This window comes from Danio rerio, chromosome 11 (assembly GCF_049306965.1).
Source record: "Danio rerio strain Tuebingen ecotype United States chromosome 11, GRCz12tu, whole genome shotgun sequence".
Lineage (NCBI taxonomy): Eukaryota > Metazoa > Chordata > Actinopteri > Cypriniformes > Danionidae > Danio > Danio rerio.
The window spans coordinates 1,895,595-1,911,054 of record NC_133186.1 but is presented as its reverse complement, the minus strand read 5'-3'; the positions used below and the strand labels follow the sequence as shown (position 1 = coordinate 1,911,054).

At 39.8% G+C, this 15,460-nt stretch overlaps 1 protein-coding gene across 11 annotated transcripts in view; it reads right to left on the bottom strand.

Moving 5' to 3' along the window:
- lrp1aa (low density lipoprotein receptor-related protein 1Aa) overlaps positions 1-15,460 on the bottom strand; it is a 225,922-nt gene that overhangs the window by 8,670 nt on the left and 201,792 nt on the right. For all 11 annotated transcript variants that reach the window (XM_073916187.1, XM_073916185.1, XM_073916186.1 and 8 more), the window contains 9 exons: positions 13,690-13,809; positions 12,156-12,332; positions 11,839-11,979; positions 10,293-10,463; positions 9,704-9,865; positions 7,279-7,462; positions 1,977-2,075; positions 1,289-1,359; positions 68-161 (listed from right to left, as the gene is read on the bottom strand). In XM_073916187.1, coding sequence (XP_073772288.1) covers positions 68-161; positions 1,289-1,359; positions 1,977-2,075; positions 7,279-7,462; positions 9,704-9,865; positions 10,293-10,463; positions 11,839-11,979; positions 12,156-12,332; positions 13,690-13,809 — 1,219 coding nt within the window. The remainder of the gene's footprint in view (positions 1-67; positions 162-1,288; positions 1,360-1,976; positions 2,076-7,278; positions 7,463-9,703; positions 9,866-10,292; positions 10,464-11,838; positions 11,980-12,155; positions 12,333-13,689; positions 13,810-15,460) is intronic.

Sequence of the window (15,460 nt, the reverse complement as noted above, 5' to 3'; positions counted from 1 at the left end):
TTCAACATCTGAACACTTTAGAGAGGTGTAAATGTGTTGAAAAAGCAAATGTATTTCATAAACTCACCCTCTCATTCTCTTTCTGTACCACAACGCCGCTCCGCCAATCAACAACACCAGCAGAATCAGTAAAATCACTGGAATCACTATCGAAGCTGTTCCTGAAACAAGCAGATTAGGATTATTAGTACAAGCATTAATTGGGATTGAAAGGAGTCATGAATTGTGAGCCAAACATGTTTCTGGGTCGTTCTACAGAAAGGGCCTTTTTCTGTACGAAATATCACACTTGAAAAACACTTTAGGTTTACAATTTCTTTATACACTCACCGGCCACTTTATTAGGTACACCCGTCCAACTGCTCGTCATGCGAAATTTCTAATCAGCCAATCACGTGGCAGCAACTTCGTATTTCAGAAACTGCTGATCTACTGGGATTTTCATGAGCACGGTGTCTCCATCTTCTGATGGCTACTTCCATCTCAGACTGGTTTCTTAAACATGACAATGAGATTACTGTTCTCAGATGGCCTCCACAGTCACCAGATCTCAATCCAATAGAACACCGTTGGGATGCGGTCCAACAGGAGATTCACATCATGGATCTGCAGCAACTGCATGTCAATATGGAGCAAAACCTCTGAGGAATATTTCCAGTATCTTGTTGAATCTCCGCCATGAAGGATTAAGGCAGCTCTGAAGGCGTAAGAGGGATCAACCCGGTCCTAGTAAGGTACTAGTGTACCTAATAAAGTGGCCGGTGAGTGTATTTCTTTATTAAAACAATGACTGCATCCAAAATAGCATGCTTCCATACTACATAGTATGCTAAAATCAGTATGTGAGCCGAGTAGTATGTCCGAATTCATAGAATTTGAAAAACAGCTTGCCAGAAGTATCTGGATGACTTGGTACTTCCGGCGAGATTCTGAAGTGTTTATCCAATTGACACTACACTATCCCATCACTGAGGAAAAAGGTTTGAGTGCACCAGTGATGTTCATACATGCATCATACATACGGAGGTAAGTACCGCTGTAGCGTTCATTTTACACGCAATGATCTGGCTTCTATTCAATGATCTTCACTGCCTGATTGATATTGGATATAAAGTGGGTCTCAGACCAGACATGAAGCACTGCACTAGAGTACATTGCTATGAATGTTTACGTTTATGTAACTGGTTATTGATGCTGTAGAAGGAACCTTAATAAATTAAAAATAGTCACTTTATCGGTGGCTAATAAACACTTTCTCTGCTTATAGATCATTCAAACATGAACTTACGGCCACTGGATTCAGCGTTTTCATTCCGTGCGGGATTCTCACAGCGATGACCTTCCCAACCAAGAGGACACCTACAGGAGGCAGAGAGGGATTTACATTCACATGCATTTAGAAGTGCTTGATGTGCAGCAAACATTAGCAAAGTAGCTTAGAACATACAGCACTTCAATACAAACACAACAAGATCAAGCTTTTATTACATTTAAATCCAGTGCTGTTACTGTTAAACCCTCACTTCGCATTCACTTATTAAAGGGGTCATGAATTGCGAAACCAAAATTTGCTTGGTCTTTTGGAATGTAAGAGGTCACAGTACTGTGAAAACATCCTGTAAGTTTCAGAACTCAACTCTTTGTTGTTCCTGTAAAATCAGCTTATATCGAAGGTAAGTTAAGAAAAAGACCAGTTCTGGAATTTTCCACTCTATGATGTAATAGGGAGGATAAGCCCCGCCTCCAAATGAGATCAACGCATGCTTCTACTTCACTGCCTGTTTAGTGTTGTTAATATGCAAAAGTGTTAGCCAATCACAGTAGTGGGCGTTTACTTCTACATCTACAATTGGCCACGCCCACTTAATCAGCACAGAAAATTCAATATATTTCATTTTTGGTATTTCACAATTCAAAAAGCTAAGATGCATATAAAATATGAAATTGTGGATTAAAACTGGATGGGAACTGCGTACTTGCACTGTGGGAGATTTGTGGAGCCGAGAGAGCATTGGCCATTAGCACAGTATCCTTCACATGTGTAACAGCTGGGTTGGATTCTGCCACTGGTGCATCTAAATCACACAGCAAACACTCAATATAATTCACTTACATAGTACTTAGTACATTAATAAAATATATATTAATGGAATTAACTCATCTACTCACTAGTCAACAACTAAACTCATCTACTCACTAGTCAACAGCTAAACTCATCTACTCACTAGTCAACAACTAAACTCATCTACTCACTAGTCAACAGCTAAACTCATCTACTCACTAGTCAACAACTAAACTCATCTACTCACTAGTCAACAACTAAACTCATCTACTCACTAGTCAACAGCTAAACTCATCTACTCACTAGTCAACAACTAAACTCATCTACTCACTAGTCAACAAATAAACTCATCTAGTCACTAGTCAACAACTAAACTCATCTACTCACTAGTCAACAACTAAACTCATCTACTCACTAGTCAACAGCTAAACTCATCTACTCACTAGTCAACAACTAAACTCATTTACTCACTAGTCAACAATTAAACTTATCTACTCACTAGTCAACAACTAAACTCATTTACTCACTAGTCAACAGCTAAACTCATCTACTCACTAGTCAACAGCTAAACTCATCTACTCACTAGTCTACAACTAAACTCATCTACTCACTAGTCAACAGCTAAACTCATCTACTCACTAGTCAACAACTAAACTCATTTACTCACTAGTCAACAACTAAACTCATCTACTCACTAGTCAACAACTAAACTCATCTACTCACTAGTCAACAACTAAACTCATCTACTCACTAGTCAACAGCTAAACTCATCTACTCACTAGTCAACAACTAAACTCATCTACTCACTAGTCAACAACTAAACTCATCTACTCACTAGTCAACAGCTAAACTCATCTACTCACTAGTCAACAACTAAACTCATCTACTCACTAGTCAACAACTAAACTCATCTACTCACTAGTCAACAGCTAAACTCATCTACTCACTAGTCAACAGCTAAACTCATCTACTCACTAGTCAACAGCTAAACTCATCTACTCACTAGTCAACAACTAAACTCATCTACTCACTAGTCAACAACTAAACTCATCTACTCACTAGTCAACAGCTAAACTCATCTACTCACTAGTCAACAACTAAACTCATCTACTCACTAGTCAACAAATAAACTCATCTAGTCACTAGTCAACAACTAAACTCATCTACTCACTAGTCAACAACTAAACTCATCTACTCACTAGTCAACAGCTGAACTCATCTACTCACTAGTCAACAACTAAACTCATTTACTCACTAGTCAACAATTAAACTTATCTACTCACTAGTCAACAACTAAACTCATTTACTCACTAGTCAACAGCTAAACTCATCTACTCACTAGTCAACAGCTAAACTCATCTACTCACTAGTCTACAACTAAACTCATCTACTCACTAGTCAACAGCTAAACTCATCTACTCACTAGTCAACAACTAAACTCATTTACTCACTAGTCAACAGCTAAACTCATCTACTCACTAGTCAACAACTAAACTCATCTACTCACTAGTCAACAACTAAACTCATCTACTCACTAGTCAACAGCTAAACTCATCTACTCACTAGTCAACAACTAAACTCATCTACTCACTAGTCAACAACTAAACTCATCTACTCACTAGTCAACAGCTAAACTCATCTACTCACTAGTCAACAACTAAACTCATCTACTCACTAGTCAACAACTAAACTCATCTACTCACTAGTCAACAGCTAAACTCATCTACTCACTAGTCAACAGCTAAACTCATCTACTCACTAGTCAACAACTAAACTCATCTACTCACTAGTCAACAGCTAAACTCATCTACTCACTAGTCAACAGCTAAACTCATCTACTCACTAGTCAACAACTAAACTCATCTACTCACTAGTCAACAACTAAACTCATCTACTCACTAGTCAACAGCTAAACTCATCTACTCACTAGTCAACAACTAAACTCATCTAGTCACTAGTCAACAACTAAACTCATCTACTCACTAGTCAACAACTAAACTCATCTAGTCACTAGTCAACAGCTAAACTCATCTACTCACTAGTCAACAACTAAACTCATCTACTCACTAGTCAACAGCTAAACTCATCTACTCACTAGTCAACAACTAAACTCATCTACTCACTAGTCAACAACTAAACTCATCTACTCACTAGTCAACAGCTAAACTCATCTACTCACTAGTCAACAGCTAAACTCATCTACTCACTAGTCAACAGCTAAACTCATCTACTCACTAGTCAACAACTAAACTCATCTACTCACTAGTCAACAACTAAACTCATCTACTCACTAGTCAACAGCTAAACTCATCTACTCACTAGTCAACAACTAAACTCATCTACTCACTAGTCAACAAATAAACTCATCTAGTCACTAGTCAACAACTAAACTCATCTACTCACTAGTCAACAACTAAACTCATCTACTCACTAGTCAACAGCTAAACTCATCTACTCACTAGTCAACAACTAAACTCATTTACTCACTAGTCAACAGCTAAACTCATCTACTCACTAGTCAACAGCTAAAGTCATCTACTCACTAGTCTACAACTAAACTCATCTACTCACTAGTCAACAGCTAAACTCATCTACTCACTAGTCAACAACTAAACTCATTTACTCACTAGTCAACAACTAAACTCATCTACTCACTAGTCAACAACTAAACTCATCTACTCACTAGTCAACAACTAAACTCATCTACTCACTAGTCAACAGCTAAACTCATCTACTCACTAGTCAACAACTAAACTCATCTACTCACTAGTCAACAACTAAACTCATCTACTCACTAGTCAACAGCTAAACTCATCTACTCACTAGTCAACAGCTAAACTCATCTACTCACTAGTCAACAACTAAACTCATCTACTCACTAGTCAACAGCTAAACTCATCTACTCACTAGTCAACAGCTAAACTCATCTACTCACTAGTCAACAACTAAACTCATCTACTCACTAGTCAACAACTAAACTCATCTACTCACTAGTCAACAGCTAAACTCATCTACTCACTAGTCAACAACTAAACTCATCTAGTCACTAGTCAACAACTAAACTCATCTACTCACTAGTCAACAACTAAACTCATCTAGTCACTAGTCAACAGCTAAACTCATCTACTCACTAGTCAACAACTAAACTCATCTACTCACTAGTCAACAACTAAACTCATCTACTCACTAGTCAACAAATAAACTCATCTAGTCACTAGTCAACAACTAAACTCATCTACTCACTAGTCAACAGCTAAACTCATCTACTCACTAGTCAACAACTAAACTCATTTACTCACTAGTCAACAATTAAACTTATCTACTCACTAGTCAACAACTAAACTCATTTACTCACTAGTCAACAGCTAAACTCATTTACTCACTAGTCAACAGCTAAACTCATCTACTCACTAGTCAACAGCTAAACTCATCTACTCACTAGTCTACAACTAAACTCATCTACTCACTAGTCAACAGCTAAACTCATCTACTCACTAGTCAACAACTAAACTCATTTACTCACTAGTCAACAACTAAACTCATCTACTCACTAGTCAACAACTAAACTCATCTACTCACTAGTCAACAACTAAACTCATCTACTCACTAGTCAACAGCTAAACTCATCTACTCACTAGTCAACAACTAAACTCATCTACTCACTAGTCAACAACTAAACTCATCTACTCACTAGTCAACAGCTAAACTCATCTACTCACTAGTCAACAACTAAACTCATCTAGTCACTAGTCAACAACTAAACTCATCTACTCACTAGTCAACAACTAAACTCATCTAGTCACTAGTCAACAACTAAACTCATCTAGTCACTAGTCAACAGCTAAACTCATCTACTCACTAGTCAACAACTAAACTCATCTACTCACTAGTCAACAACTAAACTCATCTACTCACTAGTCAACAAATAAACTCATCTAGTCACTAGTCAACAACTAAACTCATCTACTCACTAGTCAACAACTAAACTCATCTACTCACTAGTCAACAGCTAAACTCATCTACTCACTAGTCAACAACTAAACTCATCTAGTCACTAGTCAACAACTAAACTCATCTAGTCACTAGTCAACAGCTAAACTCATCTACTCACTAGTCAACAACTAAACTCATCTACTCACTAGTCAACAAATAAACTCATCTAGTCACTAGTCAACAACTAAACTCATCTACTCACTAGTCAACAACTAAACTCATCTACTCACTAGTCAACAGCTAAACTCATCTACTCACTAGTCAACAACTAAACTCATTTACTCACTAGTCAACAATTAAACTTATCTACTCACTAGTCAACAACTAAACTCATTTACTCACTAGTCAACAGCTAAACTCATCTACTCACTAGTCAACAGCTAAACTCATCTACTCACTAGTCTACAACTAAACTCATCTACTCACTAGTCAACAGCTAAACTCATCTACTCACTAGTCAACAACTAAACTCATTTACTCACTAGTCAACAACTAAACTCATCTACTCACTAGTCAACAACTAAACTCATCTACTCACTAGTCAACAACTAAACTCATCTACTCACTAGTTAACAACTAAACTCATCTACTCACTAGTCAACAGCTAAACTCATCTACTCACTAGTCAACAACTAAACTCATCTACTCACTAGTCAACAACTAAACTCATCTACTCACTAGTCAACAACTAAACTCATCTACTCACTAGTCAACAACTAAACTCATCTACTCACTAGTCAACAACTAAACTCATCTACTCACGAGTCAACAACTAAACTCATCTACTCACTAGTCAACAGCTGAACTCATCTACTCACTAGTCAACAACTAAACTCATCTACTCACTAGTCAACACCTAAACTCATCCACTCACCAGTCAACAGCTAAACTCATCTACTCACTAGTCAACAGCTAAACTCATCTACTCACTAGTCAACACCTAAACTCATCCACTCACCAGTCAACAGCTAAACTCATCTACTCACTAGTCAACAGCTAAACTCATCTACTCACTAGTCAACAGCTAAACTCATCTACTCACTAGTCAACAGCTAAACTCATCTACTCACTAGTCAACAGCTAAACTCATCTACTCACTAGTCAACAGCTAAACTCATCTACTCACTAGTCAACAACTAAACTCATCCACTCACTAGTCAACAACTAAACTCATCTACTCACTAGTCAACAAGTGTGTGTGTGTGTGTGTGTGTGTGTGTTACCTGCATGTGACGTCTCCTTTAGGCTGGTAGATATTGATAGGAATACACTTGCCATCACGGCAGTAGTGACATTTGTCCACCTCACAGTTGTTGCCAATGAAGCGTGGAGGACAGCGACACTGTCTCGACCCATCGCTGGACTGCAAACACGTCCCACCATGATCACAGAAGCCATCACACGTGCCTGAGAAGAGGAACAGAAGGGCATTAGGTGCATTCCAATTTGCATTCTTATGCACTATTGTACGCCAGTTTGTACTATAAATAGTGTAAGTAGGGCGACACTGTGGCTCAGTGGTTCATCTCACCGCAAGAAAGTCACTGGTTTGAGTCCTGGCTAGGTCAGTTGGCGTTTCTGTGTGGAGTTTGCATGTTCTCCCTGCGTTTGCGTGGGTTTCCTCCAGGTTCTCTGGTTTTTCTACATCCATTTACTATGCTGTTGAGTGTGTAAATGCATAAGTGCATAGTGTAGTGTGCGTCATTTGGGACACTAACTGCTTTGGGTCATGGCCCAAAGGACAAGATCTCGGATACAAGCGGCCGAAATGAGTTTCCTTCACAGGGTGGCAGAGCGCACCCTTATAGATATGGAGAGGAGCTCGGAGTAGAGCCGCTGCTCCTCCACATCGAGAGTAGTCAGCTGAGGTGGCTCAGGCATCTGTTTCGCATACCTCCTGGACGCCTACCTAGGGAGGTGTTCCAGGCATTCTCAACAGGAGGAGACCTCAGGGAAGACCCAGGACATGCTGGAGGGACTATGTCTCTCGGCTGGCTAGGGAACCCCTTGGGATCACCCCAAAGGAGCTGGTGGAAGTGTCTGGGGTAGAGGGAAGTTTAGGGTTCTCTCCTGAGACTGCTGCCCCCACAACCTGGCCCCAGAAACGGACGGACGGACGGACGGACGGACGGACGGACGGACGGACAGACAGACAGACAGACAGACAGACAGACAGACAGACAGACAGACAGACAGACAGACAGACAGACAGACAGACAGACAGACAGACAGACAGACAGACAGACAGACAGACAGACAGACAGACAGACAGACAGACAGACAGACAGACAGATAGATAGATAGATAGATAGATAGATAGATAGATAGATAGATAGATAGATAGATAGATAGATAGAGCCTTCAAGGCTGAAATGAAATACCCTGTGTTTTCCACCAAGGCAACCCGAGTAAGTGTGTCCCAAACTGTAGTATGTTGGAAAGAGTGTGCTAAAACTTCCCGGATGGTCGACTATTTCCATTAGAAATCGAAGTGTCGAACTACCCATGTTAAAAGTGAATTTGATTACAACTACAAGCTCGGGGGGAAAAGTGTAAACAAACTACAAACATGGCAGATGCGCGAGTCCAACCGTCAAGTGGGAATGGCTATTGTTTGAATGACCATTAATTAATATCTAGCCAGTTTTTCCATTTTCTATTTTATCTGCAACAACAATGTGAACTCCAATAAGACGTGTGTGGATATTAAATTCTGAATGCAGAATTATCTAAAGACCTGAGGAGATTTCTCCGCATGAAAGACTTGTGAATGGCACATCAATAATCTCCAATATGGCAGGTGATTAAATATGAACAGAAATGTCGTTCATGTGTTGAGATGATTGACAGGGCTCGTAACTAAGCAACATAACAGGCTGAAAGTAGTCAAGTAGTTTGTCCCAAATCTTGCATACTCTTTTGGTACACACTCAAAAGTATGTACTTTGTCACAAAGAAGTACATACCTTTAGAATGTAGTGTAAGTATGTGAATTGGCATGCAGCAAGACATTCTGATACAGAACGCACATTCTTAAAGTCATTATTAAATGAGAAAACAGTGGGCGTGGCTTGTTTTTCTCTACTGCGAGCTGGTTGGATGTGGTAAAGTAGGTGTTCCATTTAGAAATTTGGGTAAAAGGGTTTGGGGAGTGTTATTACAGCCTAACAGACTCCTCCTGCTCACCATTTCTGTCTGTTGACTGACAGCTGGAGGGGCGTGGTTAAGTATGTTAGTCACGCCCACTACCTCAGAGAGAACTAATCTCTCTAAAAAGAACTAATCTCTCTAAAAAGTAAACAGGAAGTGGATTTTCAGATTTCAATTAAAGACTACATGAGCAAACTGTTTTTTAATGTCTTAATGACATGCGCAGATGAATTGTTCAGCACACAACTGGCAATGTGAGCTAACAAAATCCCTATGCTTAGTTTTGATTTCATCTTTACTTTAAATGAGAATATCTGACTTCAGCTATTTAAAAAAAAAAACAAATATGTTCACTTAGCATGTTTCTCAACTATCTCAAAACATATTATGCTATTTTAATGCTTTAGAACGAACAAAAAATGTACATATCGCATGCTATAACCTATGTGTGGCTATAAACACACACTCCTGTCCAGCAGGTGGAGCTGCAGCACTTACGGTATTGGCACTGGTCTCCCAGAAAGTCGGCAGGGCAGCTGCATGTGGGTTGATTTCCACGACTAACTGTGCAGTTTCCTCCACTTTTACAGTAGTTTTCACATGTGCGCTGGTTGCAGTTGGGTCCTGTGAAGCCTGCCAGACAGCGGCACGTCGGAGCTCCTACAAACAGATCAGACAAGTTACTTGTAGTGCTGGGCAAAGATTCATTCATTTTCCTTCAGCTTAGTCTCTATTTCACTGGTCGCCACAGTGAAATGAACTACCAACTATTCCAGAAAATGTTTTACAAAGTGGATGCCCTTCTGGCTGCAACCCAGTACTGGGAAACACCCATACACACTCATACACACACACTTTCAAACTCTAAGGCCAATTTAGTTCATCCAATTTACATGTGTTTGGACTGTGTGCCCACGCCAACAGAGGGAGAACATGCAAACTCTACACAGAAACACAAATTGACCAAGCCGGGACTCGAACCAGCGACCTATTTACTGTGAGGCCACAGTGCTAACCACTGAGCCACCATGCTGCCTATAGTATATATCGAGCAGCATAAATGTGTGTGTGTGTGTGTGTGTTGTACCTGTGGGTGAAGCGGTGCAGGTTCCTCCGTTCTGACAGTATCCTCTGCACTGGTTCAGTTCACATCTCTCTCCTCCATAGTTGGGCTGACAGCGACACTTGGGCAGCTTTCTGGCGTTCAGGACACAAGTTCCACCGTTGAGACACAGCAGATTACAGGTGCCGCTCGGAGCTGAACAACCAAACACATACAAAGCATTAACTCTCTCATAAACATAAACGAACACACCATTTAATTTCCATTATGTGACAAAGTCAACCAGTCAACAACTAAACTCATCTACTCACTAGTCAACAACTAAACTCATCTACTCACTAGTCGACAGCTAAACTCATCTACTCACTAGTCAACAGCTAAACTCATCTACTCACTAGTCAACAACTAAACTCATCTACTCACTAGTCAACAGCTGAACTCATCTACTCACTAGTCAACAGCTAAACTCATCCACTCACTAGTCAACAACTAAACTCATCTACTCACTAGTCAACAACTAAACTCATCTACTCACTAGTCAACAACTAAACTCATCTACTCACTAGTCAACAACTAAACTTATCTACTCACTAGTCGACAGTTAAACTCATCTACTCACTAGTCAACAACTGAACTCATCTACTCACTAGTCAACAACTAAACTCATCTACTCACTAGTCAACAACTAAACTCATCTACTCACTAGTCAACAACAAAACTCATCTACTCACTAGTCAACAACTAAACTCATCTACTCACTAGTCAACAACTAAACTCATCTACTCACTAGTCAACAACTAAACTTATCTACTCACTAGTCGACAGTTAAACTCATCTACTCACTAGTCAACAACTAAACTCATCTACTCACTAGTCAACAACTAAACTCATCTATTCACTAGTCAACAACTAAACTCATCTACTCACTAGTCAACAGCTAAACTCATCTATTCACTAGTCAACAACTAAACTCATCTACTCACTAGTCAACAGCTAAACTCATCTACTCACTAGTCAACAACTAAACTCATCTACTCACTAGTCAACAGCTGAACTCATCTACTCACTAGTCAACAGCTAAACTCATCTACTCACTAGTCAACAGCTGAACTCATCTACTCACTAGTCAACATCTAAACTCATCTACTCACTAGTCAACATCTAAACTCATCTACTCACTAGTCAACAACTAAACTCATCTACTCACTAGTCAACAACTAAACTCATCTACTCACTAGTCAACATCTAAACTCATCTACTCACTAGTCAACAGCTAAACTCATCTACTCACTAGTCAACAACTAAACTCATCTACTCACTAGTCAACAACTGAACTCATCTACTCACTAGTCAACAGCTAAACTCATCTACTCACTAGTCAACAACTAAACTCATCTACTCACTAGTCAACAACTAAACTCATCCACTCACTAGTCAACAACTAAACTCATCTACTCACTAGTCAACAGCTAAACTCATCTACTCACTAGTCAACATCTAAACTCATCTACTCTCTAGTCGACAGCTAAACTCATCTACTTATCTAGTGTTTTTCAGGCTGTAGACTCACAGACTGGGCTCAGTGTTGGGGCAGGAATCTCCACACAGGTGCCGTTGTCCAGAATTCGGCCGTTTGGACACGTGCAGACCGGACCACTGGGGCTCAGCAAACACAACCACTCGCACTTCTTCCTGTCACATGGGTTCGCCACTGCAATGCAGAACAGCAGAGTTTACATCATGAATAAACAACGCACTCAGTAAACCCATGTGTTTCCCTTTTCTATTATGTTTAGAAACGTGTAAAAATAAACTTCTTTCCGTTAAACAGAAATTGGGGAAAAATATACACACTGACTTCAACTGTGTATATATTTATATACGTACTCTCGGGCTGTTTGTAAGGGTGGTAGAGCACCAGATCTGTGGCGTGGTTCATTCCTGTAGTCAGATGCTCCACGGAACTCTTGCCAAACTTGTTGACGCGGAAAACAAAGTTGTTGTGATACGTCACTCCATATATGAAATCCTCAAAGATGTCGATGCTGAAAGGTTGCTGCAGATCTGAGTTTGACGAGAGAAATCAGTGTTTAATTACAAAATGAACGTTCATGAATAAAGTATCAGCTAATCACTTCAAATACAATAGAGATCATCAAAATAAAATGTGAATTGTTTTACTGATTGTTTCGCGGTTTTATTAATTTAAAGACAACATTAATGAACTTCATTTAATGGGATAGTTCACACCAAAAAAAAACATCATCCTTTGCTCAGCCTCGCCGTTTTCTTCATTAAGCAGCACATAACTCATTGCTGTCACGATTCCCAGCGATTTAGCCCTTATAGATCACTGGAGAACATTTATTATCCCTAGAACTACAGTCTGCCACAGATATGAACTACAACTCCTGTCATGCACCTCACACACACACCTGTTCCGGATCACCGATGATTACACACACACAAAGCTGGAAGCTCATCAAAGACTGATTACACAGATTATATATACTGCTCACATTCCCACACACTGTGCTGAGTCTTGTTATTGTAACACCACGAAGCAATTCCTAGTCTTTCCGTGTTTCTAGCCTTGTCTATGTTGTTGCTACCTGTACTGATCTTATTGCCTATGACCTCGACTACACCTTTGGACACAGTTGGCGTTTCTGTATGGAGTTTGCATGTTCTCCTTGAGTTGGTGTGGGTTCCTCCGGGTGCTACGGTTTCCCCCACTGTCCAAAGACATGCGCGGTAGGTGAATTAGGTGAGCTAAATTGTCTGTAGTGTATGCGTGTATGTCCTGGTCCCCAGATTGGAGTTTGAGTGTTGGGATAACAACTCACCTCATAAAACTAGATGTTACGAAACACCAATATGGTGCGGCTAAATATCAACTTCGATATAAATGGCCCTTGGGGTAAGTAAGTATGGTACTCAATGGCCAACATTCTTCAAAATATCTTCCTTTGTGTTCAACAGAAGAAGTACAGAAATTTGTGAGTGTGTTTTTATTTTTAGGTGAACTATCCCTTTAGCTTGATAACAAGCAATAAAACAATACATATACATATCCCAAAAACACAATTAAAATAAACAACAACAAAAAACACAGCAAGATTAAACAAAATGATGTGAAATAAAATGAAAACAGCTTAATATATGCAGTACATACAATTTAAGGTGCAGTAAGCTATAATTGAAAAACCTTTCAACCCACACACACACACTAAAAACAAAGCTGCACTGTTGTAACTCAAGCGTTGGAATAAAGTGTCACATCTTAATTTGAATAACAATTTAAATTTTAAAATAACCCAGTGTTGGGTTTGATAATATTTGACCCAATGCTGATTTGGGTTGATTTTTCAAGTACCGTGCAGCCATGACAGATCTGTGACAGAGACGAGGTGGACTCAACTGTTTTTAATGCTGGACACGGCGATGACCGGATCTGTGCCATTCAGTCTGACGCTCCCGATCACTGAGAGTTTCGCATCAGCCCAATACAGACGCTCGTTGAAATAATCCACCGCCAGACCTGCACAAACACAAGTTGGGTTTTCCTGTTTTATGGGGTCTTCACATAGACATAATGTTGTTTCTAGTGTACAGACTGTGTATTCTGTCCTCTTCCACTAACTCTGCACCTAAACCCAACCCTCACAGGACACAATCTGCAGTTTTACATTTTCAAAATATATTCATTATGTGTTATTTATCAGCCATTTACCTTACAGGGACCCAAAATGTCCCCACAAGGTCAACATTTACTGGCATTGCTATACGTGTGGGGATGTTTGGTACCCAAAATGTAATGAATACCAGGACCACACACACACACACACATACACACACATACACACATACACACTTGTACAGCTCTCTTTATGGAGACTTCCCACTGACATAATGTTGTTTCTACTCTACAGACTGTATATTCTGTCCTCTTCCACCAACTCTACCCCTAAACCCAACCCTCACAGTACACAATCTGCACTTTTACATTTTTTAAATACTTCATACTGTCTGATTTATGAGCCATTTTCCTTATGGGGACCCAAAATGTCCCCACAAGGTCAACATTTACTGACATTACTATACATGTGGGGGCATTTGGTACCCAAAATGGGATCAATACCAGGACCACACACACACACACACACACACACACACACACACACACACACACACACACACACACACTTGTACAGCTATCTTTATGGGGACTTCCCACTGACGTAATGACTTTTATACTGTACAGACTGTACATCCCGTCTTCTTCCATCAACCCTACCTCTAAACCAACCCTTGCAGAAAACGCTGAGCATTTTTATATTTTCAAAATACTTCATTCTGTCTGATTTATGAGCCCTTTGCCTTACAGGGACTAAAAAATGTCCCCACAAGGTCAACATTCACTGGTTTTGCTATACGTGTGGGGACATTTGGTACCCAAAACGTGATGAAAACAGGACCACACACACACTTGTACAGCTATCTTTATAGAGATTTCCCACTGACGTAATGATTTTTATACTGTACAGACTGTATATACCGTCTCCTTCCATCAACCCTACCTCTAAACCAAACCAGTTTTATATTTTCAAAATACTTCATTCTGTCTGATTTATGAGCCCTTCTGCTTACAGGGACCAAAAATGTCCCCTCAAGGCCAACATTTACTGGTATTGGTATTCTTGTGGGGACATTTGGTCCACATAATGTGATGAATATAAGCTACACACACACGCACGCACACACCTATATGGTTTACAAGGACTCTCCATAGGTGTAATATTTTTTATACGGTAAAGAAATGCTCATTATACGGTCCTCGCACTCTCAAACCTCTAAACCCAACCATATGAAACCTGTGGCGAGTTCTGAATGTGAAATGACCTTGTAAAGTTTGACTTTTTAAGCATTTTGAATTACGACGACACAAGGCATGTCCTCGTAAACCACCTTAACTCCTCAATTAAGAGAAAACGCTTGCCTGCCATTGATGGGTTTTACACCATTTCATGTTTTAGGTATATTACTGTAGTGGAAGCCCTAATGCATGTCTCGAGTGTGGTACAGGACTTCTCTGTGTCCTGGGAATTAAATATAAGATCATCAGAGAAAGTGAATGTAAGATTGAAAATGAACTCATATATTACTAGCAGAAATCTTTCCGAGCACCGTCA